The 24,153-nt window shown below is 39.4% G+C and overlaps 1 protein-coding gene across 1 annotated transcript in view; it reads right to left on the bottom strand.

The window, feature by feature from the left end:
• The window catches only part of LOC117557138 (myosin phosphatase Rho-interacting protein-like), a 29,520-nt gene extending 5,723 nt beyond the window's left edge, over window positions 1–23,797 (bottom strand). The window contains exons 1-14 of the mRNA XM_034232829.1: window positions 23,569–23,797; window positions 21,612–21,689; window positions 21,430–21,495; window positions 20,271–20,422; window positions 20,093–20,177; window positions 19,118–19,283; window positions 17,559–17,694; window positions 13,449–13,560; window positions 6,163–6,261; window positions 5,893–5,949; window positions 5,717–5,785; window positions 5,537–5,626; window positions 5,350–5,459; window positions 3,349–3,829 (exon numbers count right to left, since the gene is read on the bottom strand). Of these exons, the coding sequence (XP_034088720.1) occupies window positions 3,349–3,829; window positions 5,350–5,459; window positions 5,537–5,626; window positions 5,717–5,785; window positions 5,893–5,949; window positions 6,163–6,261; window positions 13,449–13,560; window positions 17,559–17,694; window positions 19,118–19,283; window positions 20,093–20,177; window positions 20,271–20,422; window positions 21,430–21,495; window positions 21,612–21,689; window positions 23,569–23,694 (1,827 nt within the window). The 5' untranslated portion in view covers window positions 23,695–23,797. The remainder of the gene's footprint in view (window positions 1–3,348; window positions 3,830–5,349; window positions 5,460–5,536; window positions 5,627–5,716; window positions 5,786–5,892; window positions 5,950–6,162; window positions 6,262–13,448; window positions 13,561–17,558; window positions 17,695–19,117; window positions 19,284–20,092; window positions 20,178–20,270; window positions 20,423–21,429; window positions 21,496–21,611; window positions 21,690–23,568) is intronic.
• Window positions 23,798–24,153: the final 356 nt, after the last annotated feature.

The raw sequence follows: 24,153 nt of genomic DNA, 5'->3' as shown, positions 1-24,153 counted from the left end.
ATATAAATAATCACCAATAATCAATAACATGTTGAGATTTTACAATGATGAAACCAAAACATGAAGGAGTAGGATTCCTCCTTTGTGGATGAGAAAAATCCAGTTCACAAATGATGTTATGAGTTGTAGCAATATTACTCTCAATGAATATAAGAAAGCACTGCGTAAAACGAGAGCAGCTTACATTAATAGATGAGAATAAGAATAATGCAAGATTTCTTTTCAGCACTGTAGCCAGGCTGACAGAGAGCCACAGCTCGATTGAGCCTTCTATTCCCATAGCACTCAGTAGCAATGATTTTATGTGCTTTTTTAACGATAAAATTGTTACTCTTAGAAACAAAATCAATGACCTCTTGCCTTTGACCAGTATAGTGTTATCAACAGCTCCCGGAAATGTAAACTCTAATATTACACTAGATAGTAAACTAGAATGATTTTCAGCCATTAACCTTGAACAATTAAATTCAATGATTCTCTCTTCTAAACCATCAACGTGCATGTTAGACCCAATTCCAACTAAGCTGTTGAAGGAAGTTTTTCCATTAATTAGCACTTCTTTATTAAATATTATGAATATGTCTTTATTATCAGGCTATGTTCCACAATCATTCAAAGTTGCAGTAATAAAACCTCTTCTTAAAAAGCACAACCTCGATCCAGAGGTTTTAGCCAATTATAGACCTATTTCTAATCTTCCGTTCCTCTCAAATATTCTTGAGAAAGCAGTCGCTGTGTGATTACTTAAAAAACAATGATTTATTTGAAGATGTTCAGTCTGGCTTTAGAACACATCATAGCACAGAGACAGCTCTGGTTAAAGTCACAAATGACCTTCTAATAGCCTCTGACAAGGGACTTGTCTCTATTCTTGTTTTGCTCGATCTCAGTGCTGCATTTGATACTATCGACCATGATATCCTATTGCAAAGACTAGAGCACTTAGTTGGCATACAAGGAACTACTTTAGGCTGGTTTAGGTCCTATCTATCTGAACGCTCTCAGTTTGTACGTGTCAACGATGAATCTTCCATGCAAACCAAAGTTAGCCATGGAGTGCCACAGGGCTCAGTGCTCGGACCTATTTTGTTCACACTATATATGCTTCCGTTAGGCAATATTATAAGGAATCATTCTGTAAACTTTCATTGTTATGCGGATGATACTCAACTATATTTATCCATCAAGCCTGATGAAACCAATCACCTAAATAAAATTCAAGACTGCCTCAAGGACTTAAAAACGTGGATGACCTTAAATTTTTTGATGTTAAACACGACCAAAACTGAAGTTATTGTACTCGGCCTAAAGAATCTACGAAACAAATTATCTAAAGATATACTAGTTATGGATGGCATTAATTTGGCCTCCAGTGAGACTGTAAGGAATCTTGGTGTTATATTTGATCAGGATTTATCCTTTAACGGCCACATAAAATCAATCTCAAGGACCGCCTACTTCCATCTACGCAACATTGCAAAAATCAGGCATATCTTGCCTCAAAACGATGCAGAGAAACTAGTCCATGCATTTGTTACTTCTAGGCTGGATTATTGTAACTCTTTATTATCAGGGTGTACCAAGAAGTCAGTCAAGTCGGTTCAGCTGATTCAAAATGCTGCAGCTCGTGTACTAACCAGAGTTAGGAAAAGGGACCACATTACTCCTGTTCTGGCTGCCTTACACTGGCTCCCTATAGAACACAGGATATCATTTAAAATTCTTCTTCTCGCCTACAAAGCCCTTAATGGGCAGGCGCCATCTTACCTTAAAGAACTCATCATACCCTACTGTCCTATTAGGGCATTGCGTTCCAAGAATGCAGGGTTGTTGGTTGTTCCTAGAGTCTCTAAAAGTACAATGGGAGGCAGAGCCTTTTCTTATCAAGCTCCACATTTGTGGAATCAGCTTCCAGTTTGTGTTCGGGCGGTAGACAGCCTATTCGTTTTTAAGAGTACGCTTAAGACCTTCCTTTTTGATAAAGCTTATAGTGATAAAATAAAATAATCTAATAAGAGTGCATTGACGTAGATAGGTTGTGCCTCTTCACCTATACATTTTAGTTCTTACTCTTTCACTTAAATCCTAAAAACTTAGATCTTATATTTAAAACTTTATCCAAAACCTTTCCCCTCTCTGACCTCTCAAGGTTCTATTAGGGTAACAGGTTGCAGAGAGGCCTATTCCGGCCGGGGAGTGTGGAACGTAGCCACAGACCTACTCCTTACCTCTAACCAATTCAGGTTCCAGTCGGGACCTCTCTCCCTGCGTCTGCCTCTCCACCTCTGTTTCCTACAGTACTTCTTACTTGCTACCCTTTTCCCTCAACCTCTCCTAAGGGAGTGCATGTATGTAGACACGTTAGTTTAGCTGCTATAGGCTTGGACTGTTGGGGGGGGCACCTTACTCCATCTTTCTGGCTGTTTGTACCTGTGTACTCTCATGTTCCGATTAACCCAGCTTTCCCCAAATCTCTTTTTTGTGTCCATATATACGCCGGGATCCTGAGTCGAGGCTAATCCTGTTGCTGTGGTCGTGTGTCCTGGATCCTCTATCCTGAGTACTAGATCTGAGTCCTGGACTTCGAGTCGTGGCTGAACCGGTCTCTGCGGTCCTGCCAGACTCTCACCATACTACTTCCCTGATGGCTCCCACAAGATTGCTGACATCCTTGTGGATTCATCTTCTTATTATACACACATGCATTTCCAAACATTTGGTCTACCTACGCTGTAAAATGTATTATCTTTTCAATTTACACACGGCATCTATTGCACGTCTGTCCGTCCTGGGAGAGGGATCCCTCCTCTGTTGCTCTCCCTGAGGTTTCTCCCATGTTCCCCTTTAAACTGTGGGTTTTCTCTGGAAGTTTTTCTTTGTACGATGTGAGGGTCTAAGGACAGAGGGTGTCGTATTGTCATACTGATATTTTGTACAAACTGTGAAGACCACTGAGACAAATGTAATATTGGGCTATATAAATAAACATTGATTGATTGATAGCAATATTTGACCCTTGTTGCTTAGAGGATAAAAACATTACACATTCATATTATTTTCCTTTTTTACTAAGTTGAGTCTTTTAACCAATATCAGTCCTGATCAAAAACTTTGGGATTTGAGCCTTTGCAGAACATTTACAGTATATCACACGCTACAGGAAAGGGGAAACCCCAAAGAGCTTTATTGGGCCCCTTTAAGGTTCTGATATTTTTTTAAATACACACTTTAGTAAAGAAGTTGAGGTTTAAATTCCAATATTTGTGGGAAAAAAGTATTCCACATGCTTTATCACAGCCAAAATGATAGGAAAAAGAAATGTCCCTAGTGAGGGACTACAGCACTCACCCCCGTCCTGTAGCTGTCCAGCAGCTCCACAGGTTCTTCAGTTTCAGGAAACAGCGGGATACTCCTGTCCATTCTGAACATCGTCTTCTCCACCTGCTTCCAGCACTCGTCGATCTCTTCCTCCAATTTCTGCTGTGATTTCAGACTCAGTGATCCATCAGTTGTTTTATCTCCAATCGCCTCCCATCCCAGAGGGAAGCCCAGCATGCTCTCGTACTTCCTCCTCCGCTCCTCCCTCCTCTTCCTCCTCTCCAGTTCTCCTAACTCCAGCGGGCACAGAGCTTTAGTCCTCTGATGGTCCAGGGCGGGTTTGTTCTGAGACCTGAACTCGGCCCAGTCGAAGGTTTTGTTGCGTCCCTCCCTCCGTCTCTCCATCACACTGCTGTGTTTTGGGTGAGGGTCTCTCTCTAAGGAGATGTCAGTGGGCAGAGAGTCCTGAGTCACATCTGGTTTGGGGAGAGCTTCAAGTGGACTGTGTAAACTGATCACAACACATAGTAATGATTAGATTGTGGATGGGAAACATTCAGTGCAACTCTCTTTATTAGAGCAGTACAACGGTAACACAATTGAAAGGAAATGTAAAAATGATACTTTCAAAACACAGGTATACGCTTATTGTTCACTGAATGGTAATGTACGGTGGTAGACAGGTGCAAACACGATACCAAAAACATTTCCATTCAGGAAGAACACAATGCAGTTTGAGACACGATGCAAATTCAAAAACACATCTAACAACTAATGTAACTAACTTAGTCATTTCAAATATAATGACAAAACACTTACAACCAGGAAACAGGTAACAGGTAACAGGTAACAGTTAAGCTTCTTCCAGCGGTTTTTTATTTGCAGCGTTTTGTGTTTGCAGTGCTTTTGACAGTTAATAAATTAAAACTCTTCTTTTGACTGTAAGTCGGACCACCCAATCTTTTGTTAATCAAACAAATTGTGTTGGTACAAGCAGTAAATTACAATTTGTATTTAAATTTATTTGAAAATGTGATATTAAATTAGACAGTAGATCATAAAACGATAGCGTACAGTGGTGAAAAGTAAATGTACCCAAGTGATAAGACAGAACTTGATTACATACATTTTGTATTACGTTATGCAGTGATTGTTCTTGTAATAATATATTGTTCACACTGTTATATTCAGGGTTGCACATAATACAGGTAAAATACATCTGAATTGCGTAACGTCACTTGTGTCACTTTTGCGTACCTCAAAACAAAACACATACTGTATTTCGTCTACAAGTGTTTCTTGTAGACTTACTCAGGGTGTTAATGGAAGAGTTTGAAATCAGACAGAGGTGGAAGAAGTACTCAGATCTTGTACTTGAGTAAAAGTAGAAGTACCAGAGTGTAGGAATACTCTGTTACAGTAAAAGTCCTGCATTCAAAATGTTACTCAAGTAAAAGTAGAAAAGTATTATCATCGAAATATAGTTAAAGTACCAAAAGTAAAAGTAGTCATTGTGCAGATTGGTCCATTTCAGAATAATATATATGATATGTTTTGTAATGATTGATCATTAAAGTGTTCTCAAAGCTGGTAAAGGTGCAGCTAGTTTTACAAAGTAGATCAAAGTCAAGTAAAGTACAAATATCTCAAAATTGTACTTAAGTACAGTACTTGAAGAAGTGTACTTAGTATCTGAAATCAGATATGACTTCAAGTCATGTGATCATTTCTTAGTATTTGGTCCTTCAACTTGGCCTCAGGAAATGCAAGGACTTCACAGTTTTGGCAACAAGTTTTGGAGAAAGCAAATTGGAGGCTTAAAAAGAGACAGGGAGGTGCATCTTCATCATCTTCATCATCTAGCATGCAAGAAGTGAAGGACAGTGAAGGAGACACTGAGGAGGACCACGCTTCGTGTGGGGTGAGTACCAAACGCTGTCTCCTGGTACTCATCTGAGTAACTCACTAAAATGTGCACCCCTGGTTATATTGATACATTTGAATTAGAATAATATATTTGAGCCACTTTACCTGGCTACATCAGGGGCTTTAGCTGGACGGACGTTTTTCATCAGAGCCTGGATCCAGTTCTTACGTATCCCTGAAGTCATGGCTGACAAAGTGTAGAGACCCTTTGGGGTCTAAAACAAACATTAAGCTTCATTTTATGTTAATGCAACATTTTGAGGTTTCTCTAGTGTAGGAACACATTTCTTACATGGATCTGGAAGCCGTAGTTCCTCTGCACCGAGAACTCAGACACATTGAAACACTTTGTGAGGTCGATTTCACCTTCAAGATGTGAAGCCTGAGGGGAGGAAGCAAAAGATATGTGAATGTCTTCAAATAAACACTTTTTATTTTATTTCTATAAACTATTTAATTAATATCAAAATACCTCCTCAGCTAGTGAGTCCTTGTAGTACCTCAGACTGTCAGCGGACAGCACAAACCAAGATTTCTTCCACTAGAGGGAACCAAAAGACAAATGAGTGAGAAATTGTAAACAAACAGAATCAAATGGAATAAAAAATGATTTCCATCAATAACATCCATTTGATTTAGATTGATTACCTGCCCATTTACATCCAGTTTGACCATCCAACCCTTTTTGAAGTTCAATAAATCTGGCTGTAACGAAACACAATGTTAACATCTTTGCCATAAACAACAGTAACTTGTGAGGAAATGAAGCTTTTCAAGTCTTTATGGCCGCTTCATTGTGATGTATTTGTATAGTTTTTGTCGATACCTCTACTGATTAAGCTTTTATTTGCATCCACAAGTAATCAGTATTTTGTTTTGCAATTGTTAGTACGAAATATGATCTGTTTGGTGTCTCACCGTCATGATGGTGTCGGACGTCCTGCGGTCCAGAGACTTGGCTCTTCTCTGGGGTGGAGGTGCGGTGAGCTGGGTGATGTCTCCACATGACTGGAGCTTCTGTAGAATAAAAACATAGGATGATAAAAGCTTTGTTGTGCTTATTATCTTAAAAGGGACAAACATACATATTTGCTCTCTTACATGTAGTGCTATTTATCAGTCTAGATTGTTTATGTGAGAGCTGTCGAGTGTTGAACAAGATGTCTGCACGTAGGAACCTTTCTTCTTCTTCCCTATCGAAGGAAGAGGGAACCTTGTCATGAGCAAGATGCTCCTGACAGCATGACATGTAACAATGAAAGGTGTTCTCCTTGGCTAAGCTGTGAATGTTAGCTAGCTGGATGGAGCCGCTTTTCCTTTTGCGTGATGATAATGTTTGCAGTTATAGTTTGGTAGAAAAAAAAAGTTCAGACATAAAAGCTGTCCACAACAAGGTCTTTTGGAATATTTTAACTAAACAGACTAGAGCTGTCCTCCACTAAAGAAATTCTGAGTCGATTAACACTCATACTGTACATGTTAATCGACTTATTGATCAGTTGATTTAAAGAAGCCCTTTCATGCTGTTTGTGGTTTTCCCTTTCCTGTAGTATGTTATGTAACTTTTATGTGCATGTCAATGGTCTGAAAAGGCTAAAATCCCAAAAGTGTATCTCCCACACACACACCTGCCTGATCACCTCCATTGGACTCCTTTGCTTCTGTAACATAATGACATCACTACCTAACTCTTGGCGTTACTTTCTATTGGCCAGCGCTCCAAACCCGTGGGTTTGTGATATGCGAAGGGGCGGGACATTTCCGCTACATTTCTAAGCGGTTGACTAATCACAACAGAGCCGGCCAGCTAACCAATCAGAACGGAATGGGCTCTGGTTTCAGACAGAGGGTGAAAATAGGTGCTGCAGAACAGGCAGCATGAGATAAATAAAGAGCTTTTTGAATATTAAAGCCTGGAGACATGTCACAGAGGTGCACCAAATACAAATATGAACCTGAAAATGAATTTATATATCGTCTTGATTCGATCTAATCTACTAAAGAAATAGAAGTTGAATAAGACTAAATCAATCGATTATTGGACCAATAGAATAAAAGATACACTGCCAATACATTTTTAAGCCAAGTTTCATCTAGTTCCATTATACTCTACAGTAAGTATCTCAAACACTGCAACTCACACAAACAGTATAAATTGATAGGAAGCACGGCAGCTCAAGTGAAAAATATATATTTGAGCTTTTAGGATGAACTGCCCCTTTAAGAGTTGAGGTGTTGTCTGAATCAGGACGGTGGCAGTTTGTATGTGCGTCCTGCATTCCTTAAAGCAGAGTAACCGATAGTCTGGATCCTTGGCAGGGACGTCAGCTGTAAGGATTAGGCCTGCTGTAGAGCACCGCGGGGAGCCCAACAGGCTTTTCTACACTGCCTGTTAAACCCTTACTCACATCACAACTCAACTGCACACGGATGACTGCATTTGGCTATGTGGAATGCATGAAAAGGTTTTAAATGCAACATAATCCCTGATACTTCATGGCTTTTTGTATTGAAAATGATGCTACAAAGTCCCAAAGTCCCAAAATCCCTGCGTGCTTCTTCAGATCAGCTTCCATGCTGGCAAAGAGAAGTAGATAATATATCTCTCTTTAAGTCTGATTTACAAAGCATTTATTGAAAGAAGCATTTTGTTTACTTGAAAGGACTCATTCTCCCCCTTATATAACAACTTCAATGGGAAAAATGACCACTTACAGAACATTCTTTGTGTTTTCTTTTCCTGGCATTTACATTGAAAACCATCCAAGGACACAACACATGGAGGGACAGAGTGCTCTGGGCTTTTTCCCCCCTTCTTTTTCCCAAACAATCGCTGACCGCTGCAGACAGAGCCTGTCCTCTGTTTGGGGAAGAAGCCTCCCAAAGCTGGAGGGGAGGTGGAGAGTGGGGGAGGACGAGGAGGCTGTCTTGGGAATCTCAGCCTGAATGAACTCCGGACAGGCTCTTTTGACCTTCTCCTGGCTACCAAAACAAACGCACCCAAAGACACATAAATCCTCCCATGGGATGAAATGTGCTGCAGAGTGCATTTAAAGGGCAAATCCTCTGGAATGAGCTTGTCTGTTTAATCAAAGATTAGCAGCTGCCACAGTGAACACCATCTGTGCCCAAATAAATGTACTCTTGTTTTCTACACCAGCCTTAAAGGGTTACTTCTCTATTTTCAACAAGGACTCTATCTTCCTGTTTTTTTTAAAGGGCTCTATTACGTTCATTTCCAGGTTCATATTTGTATTCTGTGTCTCTACTCTGACATGTTTACATGCTTTAATGTTCAATCAAGTGCTTTATTTTTCTCATATGCCAACAAAATAACTCTTCCCATCACTCCCTTTTCAAATCTCGCTCATATTTCCACCATTGTCCTCTCGCATCCATTCACCTCTTAGTAGACATACTGCATATTGATTGATTATGTAGTTTTACATACAAGTGACTGCAACTTTCACCTAATACTAAATTGAGTTTTCCCATGTGTCACTTACGGCCCCTACACACGGCGGCGTGCGTTGCCGCTTCAACGCTTCTGCCCATTCACTTTGAATGGGGTGACGTCACGATTCGCCAAACTGCATTGTGGGAGTAAAGCGTAGCTTCTCTCGCGGTGCTCGCTGCAAAAGTAGAGCAATGTTCTACTTTTGCCGCCTCGACGGAGGCGTCAGCCAATCAAATCCCGCGTATGCAAATCGGACAGTACAAGCGCTAGCCAATCAAACCGCGTGTATGTTGGGAGAGCCAGACCGCAATTATTTCCCATATGTCAAAAAATGGAGGAGAAAATTATCGTGGCGGTACTATATGACCAGTCCCTCTTTACATACAGGGATACAAACCGGAGGAGCCAGGCATGGGGGGAGGTGGCAGAGACAGTGGGTGAAACTGGTAGGTTTTCGCCTGTTTGGGGAGTTTATAGCCAGTGTACTTCGTTTGAATGGACAGCTAGCAAGCATAGACAGTATATTTAGCCAGCATGGATGTAGCATGAATGCTTTGCTTTGTATGTCCGGGGCGGGACATTCATGTGATTGGTTGTTGGTCGCGTTGCTCGCGCTGACTCCCCAAGCTCAAGACACGCCCACCGCCAAGCGGCAACGCACGCCGCCGTGTGTAGGCTCCGTTAGACACAAAAACATAGGAAGATAGGGCCAAGGTTGGAAAATACTAAAGTGACCCTCCCACTGGTGTTTCCTTAATGTGACTCAGAGAAGCAGCGTTTATTGGGAATTAGCCTAACAAAGTCAACCAGGATTACACGGTTCATACAAGTTGAAGTCAACCATGGATTTATTTAGTTAATTCTTTGAAACACAGACCTGTAACATTAAGCACTTATGACATGAATTTAATGTGAAGGAAAAAGTAAAGGTAAAGACAAGACTGTGTTCTTGAGGGGTGTTTCATGAAACAACAATTACAGTTAACATTTTGTTTGTAAAAAAAGGACAGCAATATTTAGAGGAAATAGGTTCACCATTTTGAAGGTTCCTCCCCTAAGGTTCCTTTTTTTTTTACATAAAATATGAAATAATCTGCAAAGTCAACACACTGAATGCTGTATGTGATCTTAATGAAGTAGGTGGCTGGAAGTGGCCGATGGACAATCTGAAGGTAATTACTTTACTTTCACAATATTAACCAAGTAAAATAACCCACTTCATTAAGAACGTTTACATACCTCATGTGGGATGTGGACCCAATATGTCACATGACCAACAAACACAGGAACAAACTGAGTGCAGCACATGTTGTGCCTCTCTCTCTTCCGGGTGAGATCGCTGCGGACCTAGACATTGATGCCATTACTGCTCTTGCGTTGTTTATGCTTGTGATTTCGCTCTTAATGACTGAGTTAAACCTAACGATAGCCGATTACCCCCCAATGAAGGTTCAAGGTTCAGGACATTATACAGAATAGCATTGCAAATACACATCACCATTAAAACAACCCAGTTTATTACTTCAATGCATTGCATTTATATGTACAATCATTTTCCTGTATAATGTGTCTGTGTATATTATATCTTAAAAAAATGTAAACTAATGTTTAGACTGATAAAATACTTTATTATTATGTATCATATATGAAAAACGTGCTATACAAAAAGTGTATTACTTTTATTATTATTATCATTATTTATAAAAAATATTTGTGTATATATATGCAAGCTGCTATACAAATATTATTATATTATTATGTATTTATTATCCTAATTATTCAAATTTTAATATTATTCACAAATGGGGAAATACATGGGAAAAGCTAAATGTTTAAGGAAGATTTCTAGTTATACGTACATACTTTTACACACACATATGTGCGATATTAAAGTAATGTGCCGGTTAGTGCAACAACAAAACATAGTAGTCTAGTAGTTATAACGATGGTAGTGCAAAGGCCTCGCTTACTGACACAGGATTTTCTGAATTGAAGCGCTTGACTTGCTTAAATAAGCCTGGTTTAACTGGTTATCTTGACTTGTTTTGCTTTTTAGAAACCATCACACAGACAGATGTTTGTAAATGTTAACTCACCTCCTTAATCACTAAGGTCTAGCCCAAACAACACACAGTGACTGTCATTCACAAACAGGTGTGCACTTGGAAAGGAAGCACGACACTGTGAGTTTATCGGGTTCAGTCAATACGAACCGTCACAGATACTCCTAAAGATTTAATTAGGGGCAGTGTATACTTTAACTACTTGTATTGCACAATCAATACTTTGAGATGTTGAGACTTCTAGAGTATTTTCAGTGTGGTATTAGTACTTTTACTTCAGTAAACGATCTGAATACTTCCACTACTTGCTGCAGAGTCACAGTTCAGACATGATCTTGTTTTAGGTCTTCCCTGGAAAAAGTCTGTAAGAGGAATGCTCTCTCCCAGATTACAACACACACACACACACTCGGAACGAAAGGTGGGCAGAACGCCTTCGAGCCATCAAAACCAGTTCTGTTCACAAACAAAATGCAGCTCCGAATGAATCACCACTTCTCTCCCACCTGCCGACACACGCTCCCACTGGCACACATGCTCGGAGCGAACACAAGCCTTGACACGGCAGGATCCACTCTTCCACGCGTTTCATGCCAAACTCTCATCGCCTTCTTTACACTAACTGAGTCTTGAGTTGTTACGATGCAGGATACTTGAAGAAATCAAGTCCTGATTTGTTGACAGATGAAAAAAGAGATCAACTTTGTGCTGAGTTTCATCTTTGAAATGGCGTTGTTCTCTGAGTAACACCTGGTTGTGTGAATCATGTTGAAACCAGCCCGTGGCAGGCGGAGCGCAGCTGGAAACAGTGACTGCTGTTCATCCTGTCAAAGCCACCTTGAGATTAATCAGCCATTCCTGTTCATGGTCATTACTATCAAATGGAAGCTCAGTCAGGAACTGGGTTTCTTGTGTATGATGAAGTCGTCCTGAAACCAATTATTTTAAATGCTTTCATTTTGGCTTTGTTAATGCATATGGCCTACTTTGCCTACTTTATGTCAATTGAATTTAAGTTTAAGAAGTTTAACCTCAGCTACTACGCTAAGTCCATTATAAAATGTTAAGCCAAAATACGGATACCTAGATTCTTAACCTCTTAATGTATAGCAACAGTTTGACAGATATTTGGAAGCCATTTTGAACCACTTCAATTATAGGAACATGTCCCAAACACCAGGTTGTTGATCCCTGCCTAAGGGCTGTACTTTTCCAATAAGAATGTTCTTTATGTATCTCTTTGTTTTGATATATTGCATGATTTAGTAATCATGCATTTTCTATAAAAACACTGACATATCTAAGACTGAGGAAAAAGACTAGCATGTTGTGTAAAGAGCAGTGGCATTGTGTAAAAGAAGGTTGAAAATGTTAAAATAGGTTAATATTTTGTAGCAATCAGGACTGATGTTGGTTAGAACAATTCAACATTAAATTGGTGGGAGTGGATTTTTTTTAATGTTTTTTAAAATAATTCTATAGCAGTTTTTTGACGATTATGTTCCTACAATAAGCTACAAAAACATTACCAAAGTTACAACAATAAAGGTCACTTCACAAGGGGTGTATATGCTTTTTTCAGAAACGATGTCAGGTATTTCCACAAAGCAACGTGACAACCCCTTCCTCTCAGGCCCCTATCCGTCCAAACATAATGACCTCATTCACACTTACAGTTTGTGCCCGACAGCTAGTTATTACATAGCTTATTTGTATATGTCTTATTTACCATAGTTAGCCCTCTATTTTCACTTTTAAAATGATAACAAAATGTTGCCTGCCGCTTCATTTGAGTGGTTTCTATCACCTCATTTAACTCCAAGCAAGAAACTCTCCTTTAACCTACACTGTGTGAGCTTAATCAATGTTTTTACAACAAGAATGATTAAACATGCAGAAACTTGTAGAAATCACACAAAGATGTTGCTTTGGTGATTTGGAAGTATTTACTGTGTGTTGTTTCATTAAACACACCTCCTGGGTGACTAACCCTGAAGGTATTTCAAGCTCGTCCAACAGGGAGGAGACCTGGTGACTGACCCATAACTCATTTTGGATGGATTAAATATTGACACTGTCCAATGAAAACCATTCAGGTGATTTATAATAAAAAATAGGCAAAGTTTTTTTTTACGTGTTGAGGAAATGTTCTTCTTAAAAGGGGCCCTAATATGCTTATGGGGGGGGGGGGGGTTCTTTCCTGTACTGTGTTATAAATGATAAGTTGATAGGCATGTAAATGGTGTCCAACTTTGTTGACAGTGACCTTTGAGCACAACATTGTAATCAGTTTGTCCTTATGTCCAACTTGACGCTTGTTCCACATTTGAAGAAATTCAGCGCATTCTTGTGAATGGGCCGAGGCTACCAGAAAGGAGAAACCAATGATTTTTCTGTCGCTATTGACCAACGCACTTTTATTTCATTTGTCACGAAATATGTCCCTATGAGAAATAGGAAGCGGAGAGACTCGAAAAGCCTCTCTAAATGAGCAGGAAACTCAATGCTTCCAACCATTCCACTGATGCAATTCTACCATTTAAATGTATTGGATAATATGGAAAATAGATATGAAAATGTCTGTGGTGACATCTTATGTGGCATGTGGGTGTCAGAAAATAAATGTATGGTCTACTTGTGTAGTGTTGATAGTACACTATAGTATAAGTACTTGGTGTGCTTACCTCTCGGTGGTTGCTGCGAGCTTCACTCCTTCCCGTCCTGGAAACAGCTGTCCTCGCTCCTTCTTTCTCGCTGGCCTCCAATCCCAGCAGCCTTTCTGTTGACCTGCCATGGCTGGAAAATATCACCAACTAATGAGTGAAAAGCATGAGGCTTCCCTGACCTCGCTAACACACAGGTGGTTTCTGACATCATTTCCACCAACATGAACACGACGATGACAGCTTGATAACAGACTCCAAACAGCCCCTGTGCAGCGGAAAATATCCTTTTTCTGAGAGTCAACACTGCTATTGTTGCTAATAAGAGACTAGATAACATCCTGTTGTACGGCAGATATAACATTCACCATATCGTTTAGCATCATAGCAAGCTAACATTTAATTAAAAAGCACAAAGAAGAACTGAGGCTGTTGGAATGTCATTAGTTTTGTGGGAATTTGATCATAAATCAAAGTATTCAACAAACTGATGGCGGCGCAAGATGAAAAGTAAGAGGAACACCACATTTATTACAATTCATCCTGAGGGGAACATAAATGTCTGAACCAAATTTCATAGCAATCCATCAACTAATAGTAGAGAGAGAACAGAGATATCACTCAAAAGCTGTTTCTTGTTAGCACATGTGTTAGCTTTGCTGCTAAAAAGAGTATTCAGTATTAACATACAATCAAAAACACAACGTAACCTTTCAAATCTTATTATTTTGAATATTTGACCCTCCTATTATCCTTTAGATCAGTGGTTCTCAACTGGTCAGGCCTCGGGATCCACTTTTTCCTTTGTCAATAGATCGCGACCCAACATTTTTAAGCACTCAAATCTATTCAACAAAAAATCGTGCTGTAATATATAAGCTTTTCAGCATACAATATTAATACAAGTGAAGTACAGTGCATATCCCTTATATCCCTTCACAGAACTAAAGTATGCTTTTAAAAAAGGTTTAATGAGATGATGGAATCAAAGCTGAACTATATAAAAAGGCACATGCTGAAAACCCAACCCCAGAAGGGGGTCTGGGGGGATTCTCCCCCAGGAGATTTTTAGAAATACTAACATAAACTATGCATTCTGGTACACTGAAAAGAAAAGAAATAAATCTATTACTACCCGACATATTAATAATATTTTATGCCATTGTTTGTTTTTCACTTTGTTCTGACATCTTGCTGCGAGAAGAGTAAAGAGGAGATAGTCTGTGTGACTTACTTCAAATTGTGGGTAAGGGTAGATAGCTCCCATTGTTCTGTGTTCTGTCAGTCATCAGACCGGGGGTCATATTTCATTATGTGTTCATTTTTATCTGAAGTTGTACCCATGGACAGGGGCGGTTCTAGGGGGGTGCCAGGGGGGAACAGTGCCCCCCTAACACTGACCTCCCCTAACAATGAAAAGTTTTTTTTCCCGTTTTTTAAAAATGTATATTTTCTGGTACTCGGTTTGCCAAAAACCGCAGGATTTTGTTGCTGTAATGTGAGATTGTGCAGACACCCTTATGTAAAGTAGAGATGTAACTGTTCATTGCCTTTATTTTTATATAAATATGGTGTTAGTGCAAACATTGCACTATAACTTAAGCTGAAGCTAACAGTAATAACTATAAGATCTATCTGAAATAAATAAGTGTACTGAAACAAATACCAATAACTGTATTGCATTGTTTTCTTATGCGCAATTACTTCATACTGTCTAGTTCTCTTTTTCGTCCTGCATTTATTGTGCCCCCCTCAGAAAATAACTGGCCCCCCAGTGGCCCCCCCAGTCAAATTGGTCTAGAACCGCCACTGCCCATGGATGTATAAAGAATAGTTCTACCGCAAAGTTATTCTCCGTGGGGACTTCCGACAACAATCTTGATTCTGATTGGCCAGAAGAATCGGAAAAACATCAGCAAAGATATTTTATTGAGAAGATGATCACTATGTCAAAACCGTATATGGTCTCCGGTACTTCCAGTCCAAGACCGACTGCATGCACAGCGTTAGAAAATTGGGCATTCAAAATAAAAGTTTGACTTTTCCCCCATTTTTTTTTTTTTCCAATTATTTTTTCTTCACTCACACATCCGCGACCTCACTCGAAACGGGTCCGCGAACCACTCGAAACGGGTCCGCGACCCCACCAGTTGAGAACCACTGCTTTAGATGATTATTAGAAGCCACTATTGTTTCTAATCATTGTTTGATGTTCAAAATACATGATTGAGGATTGAATCCAGGCTTTTTCAGGTGTATAAAAACATAGAAGAATGTACCATCATTTGTTTTGGCTGACATTGGGGTCACTGTCACATGCAATCGTATTATCTTTAGGGCCTTAACCTGCCATAACCATCCCTGTAACATTTGTAAAGGAATCCCTTTTGAGTCCCATACTGTGGGGGATGGGAAACATGGTGTTCTGTGAGGTTAGGGTTCACTAATGTAAAGGACAATAAAATAAAAATACTCATCTTGCTTTGCCCAATGGCCAATGGTTACAAAATGCCAGGAGTACAGGGGCCATTTCATTAACAAGTAATCAAAAATGTATCAGATAAATGGATTTGGTGCTTGACGGGATTTTGTGGAATCTCCCCCTGAACTGTTTTGTAGTATTAAAACAAGCTCTATTAGTGTGTTTTTTATAATGATTTTGATTTAGCTGGAAACTAACTGTGTTTCAGCAAGCCAATATCTGCCATTTATGTATGTATTGGGTAATAAGTCCTTCAGGGCAGAGTTACACAAAGCACTTTAAATCTTCACACTTACGGAGCTTACACACGGCGGCGTGCGTTGAAGCTTGCCGGCGGGCTTGTCTGAAGCTCGACCAACAACCAATCACCTGAATCTCCCACCCGGGACACACAAGCAGCGGTTTGATTGGCTAGAGCTTGTACTGGCATATGATTCGATTGGCTGACGCTTCTGCCGAGGCTTAAAAAGTAGAACATTGCTCTACTTTTGAAGCGAGCAACGCGACCAAAGCAATGCGACCAAAGCAACGCGACCAATGCAACGCTTTGCTCCCACAATGCAGTTCGGCGAAGCGTGACGTCACCTCATTCAAAGTGAATGGGCAGAAGCGCTTCAACTGCACTTCATTTTCCTCATTCTTTTTTAGGAAAGATAGATTTTTAGGCAAAGCGTTGTGATGAACATATGTTTGGCATTTTAATATCCGTTTAAGAATAAACGATAAAGTGAATGATATTTATGTCATTCATAGTTGCACCTCTTTTTCAGAAAAATCTGTTCTTTAACAAGTTTGTCAAATACATAACGCCCTACAGCCGGATTTGTGGGGGTTGTCAAATCAATAAACCCTGAGTGTTGTGTGATTCTGTCAGATCTAATACAGTAGATGTTTTTGATATTTTTCTCGAAAATCGTCCCCTTATGTATTTCACGCCAAAAATGGTAAAACTACTTTTGCCCTGAGGTATGTTTTGTAATTTAAACTGTTTTCCCCGAAAGATAATCCCATTGGAATCAATCTAACATTCTGTACAAACAAACAAAAAGTGTTGAACTCTGAGACTCTCTTAGGACATTATGAATAGAGTTCTGCCTCTGGTGGGTTTATACAGCTTTATGCCCTCAAACCTAGATTCCAGCTGAAGTCTACATTCTCAGGCAGACAGTCAGTATTAAAGTGCTGAGAAACAATGCCGCGGATATCTAATTACAGCAGCGTTTTGGAATTTCTGGCCTTATTTGGTTTTTTTGTTTCCCGAAAAGGCAATGAGTGAATAATCTCCTCACGTGACCAGTTTACATGCTGCTGGGGCACAAAGTGGGAGGGTTTCTGTAAGCTACATTTAAAAAATGCGGCCGTGTGATCTCTAATAGAGGGGTAGAGCACGAGCCTTTGATCTGGTGTTTAGCGGTGTGTGATGGCTGTTCGGCTTTATACTGGGGGGGAAAGCAGAGAAGCATTGGATGTCCTTTGTGCTAATTGCTTGCACATTTACCCCCTTTTCCTCTGCCAAGGAACTTTAGAGGCTGTTACTAACAGAGAGCAAGAAATAAACATCTGACTTCTGCCAAACACAACATATAGAAGGGTTTTTACATATTATTATCCAAAATTGGCTGAAAATTGACCTTCAATTCCTTTATTACCTTTTGTCCTGGCTCTGGTTCTTGTTGTTCGCTGATGTTTGGATGTTGTTTGACTCAGACTGCTGGCTGGTACTGCCAGGCTCTGTGTTTCCACTGCTCACCAAGTCCAAGGAGACTGGGCACAGGTAGCCGTTGCCTGGATATAGAAAACAACACAAAGCTGTTTCAGACTTTGTAATAAACCGAGAGCAGGAACACAGTTTGTTGGAATTCAAGCCGTGTGAAATCATTCTTTTTCAATCACACAACACATTAGGTCAGGGTTCACACCGAGGCCAGTGGCGCAAAGCCTCCAGAGTTTGTCCTAGTAACAGTTTGATTAAGATAGTAATGTATTACAGTGCAGTATCTGTGGTACAGGGCATTATCTTTAAGATAGGAAGAGGAAGCAGCTTGATGAGTTGTTCTAGATAAGGGCAAATAGTAAGTGTTTCTTTAGGTTATAAACATTCACTTTTACTTGTTTAACATTGATAGAACCACAAACCAAATGATTGCTAATAAAGATGGGAAGAGGCTAACTACAATTACTTAATCATAGATAAAAAAATAGCAAAATAAATGTCGAACGGCAAAAGAGGGAAATGACTTAAAGTAAAGGCACATGTTTGTGCTTTGGATACCATTTACATGCACACAAACCTATTTAACACACCACAGAACAGAACAGTGCTGACAGTGATCTGACAGATGCTCAAAGGGAATTCACAACTGCAGAACTTGGGGATAATTATCTGTGTTTGTCGATGTGCGTAAGCCCTTGCAGCATCACACATGGAATCCATTGGTAAAATAACTATTCAGTGCAGTTTTATGAAAATATAAGATGTTTAAGATAAAAGGCTTTCTGAAATAAGCCACTAATTCCATCACTTTTTTTAATGTGTTTCCAGATAGAAATCAGAGTGGATTCATTTTGAAATGTCTGTTTTATGTAGTTTGTTCAAAAGGGTTCATGGTTTGATTTCTACTACAAAGCTGCTAAAGAAAGTCATCATAAAACACATTTGTGAAACAATTATGGTCCAGGAAGCCATTGACAAGAGGGAACCCTTTTTTTGGATTAGGACCCCTCGTGTATGACCCACATTGCTCTAATGAAGCAGCCTATAGGCACAGTCTTTATTACAGGACCTTTCCAGACCCTGCAATAAGTCTGACGCCAGATGGGTGCTTCTGTCCACTCTGTGGCAGCACACAGAGGAACCTGCCCGCTGCTAATCATCCAGCCTATTAGGATGTGTTTAGGAGGTCTTTTATGGATCATGTTTGGTTTTTATGATGCCTGAAGGTAAGAGACATATGTTTCCCTGCACATCTGTGTGTGTATTTCTGTCTCTCTTTTTTTATGTAACTTCCTGCTCAAACTTCTTCCCATGATTACAAGTCAGTGCTGGGTCAAATGCCTTAAATGAAGTGTGTAAATAACAAGCTGGAAATGTGAGAACATCTGCAGGACGTTAGGACAGTGAGAGAGAGGACAGGAAGTGGCTATGATTGGCCGACGGACATTAAAGCCTGGGTGCATGTTTGTGAGTTTGTTTTTGCGTCTGCTGCACCTGCAGGGGTCTTCTCCAGGGGATCCGAGTCTGGGAGAGTCCACACGGGGGTTTCACCCGCTCCCACGCCCTGCTGCTGGTCTTCCTGCCACCGAGCGGACTCTGCAGCGTTCTCAGAGGACGGTAGACTTGGATCAGTTGCAGCCATCTTTGCTGGACTAGGTTCCTGATGTTTTGATAGAAAAACAAAAAGACAATGCTGAGACAAGCTTTTGATTTTATTCATTAATGCTGATCTCAATCCTCTGAAGCCCAAGGTAACAGATGTATTTGTCCAACAGCCGAAACATCGAAAGATATTCCATTTAGAGCTGAAATCAAATAAATCAATTAGTCTAAGGGCAAAACATTTCATGAAACAAATGCCATGTCCTTGTTCCTTTTGCTGATTTATATTTAACGTTTGAAATTGTTGAATTGGGTAAAACAAGCAATCTGATGCTGCAATATTTATTTTATGCCGTGGCATTGTGATATATTTTCTGACATTTTGTAGGAATGATTCATCGTTTAAGAAAACAAAGTCAGCAGATCTCTAGTTGTAGCCCTATTTCAAAACACAAACACAGAACAAAATTCATACAATTGAACAAAAGCTTTTGGAAAGTGCTAGAATGCCAAATGCAAAGGGACTCATTTTCTGGAGAACATGAAAGAAATCTGAAACTTTAAAGCAATCAGCTCAGTAGAGTTTGATATGTATTAGTAATGTTAGCGTCTATAGTGATAGTTGGTGCACCACTTTGGTCCAGACCAAAATCCGTCCACTTTATGGATAGCAATGTCAATTTGAATGGACGTTCATGTTGCAGATCCTCTGACTTCTCCTGAAGCACCGGCATGTAGACATTTCAGGTTTTCAGTGAAATGTCTTCACAGCTAAGATGGGCGGCCTAGACATTTAGTAAACAAATATCCAAGTACTCTGTTCATCAATTGGCACTACAGGAAAAAACACAACGTGTGCTTTGTTACCTGGGTGGCAACCGGTTCCACTTTGCGTTTCTTCTTCTGATTCGGCTTGTTAGTCCGTAGATAGACGGTGAGCTGATCACTCCACCTGGTAAACAAAGATAGACAGAGCACAGACAAGTCATTAGTTACTATACCGTGACACCTTATTCCTTCCTTTTTTTTACACTTTTTTACTGACCCATTAATAATCTCTTTATTGTCACCGCGGATGAATATTTCCTGTGCTGGAGTGACAATGCCGAGTGCGTTCCTCTGTCCCGTCCTGGGCTCTGCATCGGCGATGTTTGTACACAGATTCAGGTTCACCGTCCCCTGAGGCAAAGTGCTCGGCTGAGGGGAAAGCAGAGGAGAGAGCTAGTTACGAAATCTGGCTTAGCGGTGTTGTTTTTGCTTGGACGACTGACGATGACTGACAGTTAAACAGAGAGCAGTTTGTGGTGTCAAGTGTGGAGTGCAAGAGATTTGAGAGGATCACAGAGAGTGGGGGATGTGTGCATTAGAGGACAGCCTAAGCCCAAATCATCTGCACACAACATCTGGCCTAAACATGCCTGCTGTATCCCAACACACTGTAAATGCAGATGCATGTACAAAGCAGGCTTGACTGTACACAAGGGCTGAACCCTATAGTTTGAGCTTCTTTTATGGCATTTCACCAACATTTGAATGCTGGGCAGCTTCTTATTTGACTTGTCTATTCGTTGTGTTTAAACGCTGTATTTTCTGCACATTATTTCTGAAAAACATTACTAAACAATTTGTAGAATTAGAATCCAGTGGTGACTGTATATCATTGATTCCAAACATCTCCAATAATTCCAGAGTGATGTGAAATCCAAAAATAGATTTTCATGATTCACAACCTTTATTTCTCTACATTAAATATTCTTCTACATACATGTTTCATGTTCAGGTTTAAAAATAACATTTGTATTAAGGTCAGTCAAAAACAAAGTCTAACAGCGCCACAAATTAGTTATATAACCACTTCACCAAAAATCTATTTTGGCTCTAACAAATATAGTAAATTAATGAAGTGGTATCAATGAAAAGAATATAATATTAGTTTCCCATGTATGCCTGGTGCTCCATCTAGACAACATCACTTTCATACTGAAAACTACTTCAGTTTGGAAGCATTAAACGTTGATTTAAAAAGTTGATATAATCCGATGAATCCGTTTGTAGAAAAATATGTTATATAATAAATGTTAATATAGTTTTAGGGGGACATTTAACCTTTTGTTCCAAAATAATGACATGGTGGAGCCCTACTGTACAGTGCTACATGTTCTTTTGTTTGGGTTGGGGAATGGTGTTACTATCTGAGCACTTACCAGTTCATCCAGGGCGAAGCTCAGGCTGCCGTCTTCATACAGAATAAAGAAGCGGCGCTGCCATTTCTGTATTAACACAAGACAAATAAAATCACCACAGCACCATTTTTCTTGAGTAAAAAGTCCTGATAAAGATGTATAAAATAAAAAGTGTGTTTCAGCTTTGTGTAATCATGTCCTACCCGCGACCTCTGCATCGGGTTGGCAAAATCTGTTCCCTCAGGCGCCAAACACAGCCAGCCTCCATAGACGGGTTTTGCCTGGAGGAAAGTGGAGTTAGCATTCAGCCTCTGGGGTGTTGGAGCACACACCAGTATTGATTGACAACTGTTTATGAAAGAATTCCAGCTAAAATATCAAACATATTCCAGTTCCTGTCATCTTTACTTAAATATATTTCCGTTTGTTTTTTGATTGTTTCACGGTCGATTATGGCATCAATTTGTTCTATGATGTGTTGTATTCACCTTGCTGGGATTAACCAAAGCCACATTGTCCCTGAGGTGTGTCAACAAAGTAGATCAAATCTAATCTATGTGGCTAGTTTTAGGAGGTGATTTAGAAACAGTGTGAGTCATTTTGAATAAGCAGGTCATTTCAAAGAGTCATTTGAATAATCAGGTTAATCAATAGTGAAACTAATCTCTAGCTGTGGCCCAGATAACTGATCAAGAAGACACTTCATTTGGCTCAGCTTTTGTTTTGGTGGTCTACCCAAACAGATACAGTATTGTTTGGGTAGACCACCAAAACAAATCAACCTGATTATTTATTTGGTTTGGTCTATTAAATGTCAGATAAGGCCTCTTCGATTTTTGTATTGCTGTCTGATTGTGCTGAAAACTCGCTGGCTGTATACTTCTCTATCAAAGTGTTATGCACACAGTATGTGTTTTGCAAAGTGTTCAGCACAGCTGAGGGTAAAGCCATGTGCAATGTTGAGCAACAGTGCTGAAATTACAGGGCACAGTGAAACCAGGCAGGGGGACAGAGTAATAACATATTTTAACAATGTGAGGCATGCAGGAAGCCATCATGATGGACTCCTTACATCACCTGCACATGACAGACCTGCAGGAGCAATGTTTTCAGAGGCGGTAAACCAAGAGTTTAGACACTTAATGTGAGCACAAAGACTTGTCTATTCTGCTGGAATGTTTCACCAAAAAGAGGATTGAGAAAACATTTTGATATTTGATCAGCCTTATTATTTGACATATCCAGTAAAGGGCAAACATTTGAGATTCCACCATCTCAAATAGCTCTTTTATAGCCGCAGGTACATTTAAAATGAATCAAAACCATTTGATCTTTTGACGAATCAATTATCACTAGGAATTTGAATACAACACCTAGGGCTATTGAGATTGCAAAATATGTGTCTTTATTTTTTACATATTAGACAAGATGATTACCCAAGTTAACAAAATGTATAATTTATTCAAAGAGATGTAATATTTTACATTGTGTCCCTTGCATTATTAATATCTTACTCGGACCCACTTAATGACAACAAAAACAACACCATCCACACCCTTATATCTCAAAATGTGGTACTTGGTTGGTTCAACTTATTCCACAATTAATAAAATAAACCCATAAATAATCAAAACAGTAGTAATCTCAATTTTAAATATATTTATTGAATCATTATTCTCAATGCATTTGTGTACAGTCCCTAACTAAGCAGACATTTTCAGGCATTTTTTACTTTTTTTTGGACTAAACAGATAAATAATAGAACATTAATTGAAGGAAACCAGCAAACATCCGGTCAATTAGGGATGCTAACATCCATACAATAGTTAGGCTATGTTGGAAAACGATGTCGAATAAGAGTTACAAAAATATGTTTTGAGTTGTAACAGGTGACAGTTTCATTTTAATAAGCAATGTTAGGGTAAAACCACCTTTCTTGTTGAAAAAAGTAACAAACATTGCCTAAGTAAAAATGTAAAGTTTAACGTTAAGAAAGAGGATGCTAGTAACAAAAGAAACAGACCACTACGTCGAATACGAGTAACAGAAACATTTCAAAATAGCCTATATTTTAATCTGTTAGAAAGGCCGTTTTACTTTTTTAAAGAATTGACTAAGTGTGGTGTCGCATTAATGATAATAATACAAGTGTAACGTTACCTGCTCCATGTCATGGTCGTTCAGCAGATGCAGCTCGCGGGACTTGAAGCAGTTTTGACATTTACTTTTATTAAAGATGTTGGCTTGAAATTTGTTGCACGGGTTCGTCCCTTTTTCTCCCGACATGTTTCGCTCCTGTGCTGCAGAGTAATCCACAAACAACCCGCACTCCCTCCTGCGATGTTTGGCATTGAATGGTGATCCTACTGAACCAACATCTGTCAAACTGTTGACTCTCTATCGTCATGGGCGGGTCATCTGACGCGGTACATCCAAACATCCGCTCACAACCTTCAAAATAAAACAATATCTTATTTTTATTTCTCTAGATAGAATAAATAAATAAAAATAAGAATATACATCAAGTTACCAAGGACAAATCAATATGTTATTGATTACTTTGTTTATTTTAGTTAACATATTTTCACATTTAGAACTAATACAATGAAAGAAAATACAATTGAAAGGAAAAAATGTAGAAATGTAAGTGTGTTGCAGTCTATGTACAACAGTCAATACAAAAGTGACAACATAACATGTAAAGGTCATAGGTGTTCAAATACATATTTTTCCAGGTGGCTGAAA

The sequence above is a fragment of the Gymnodraco acuticeps genome, unplaced genomic scaffold (assembly GCF_902827175.1).
Source record: "Gymnodraco acuticeps unplaced genomic scaffold, fGymAcu1.1, whole genome shotgun sequence".
NCBI lineage: Eukaryota > Metazoa > Chordata > Actinopteri > Perciformes > Bathydraconidae > Gymnodraco > Gymnodraco acuticeps.
Note: the sequence above shows the minus strand (reverse complement) of the source record. Positions and strands in the feature narration are given on the sequence as shown.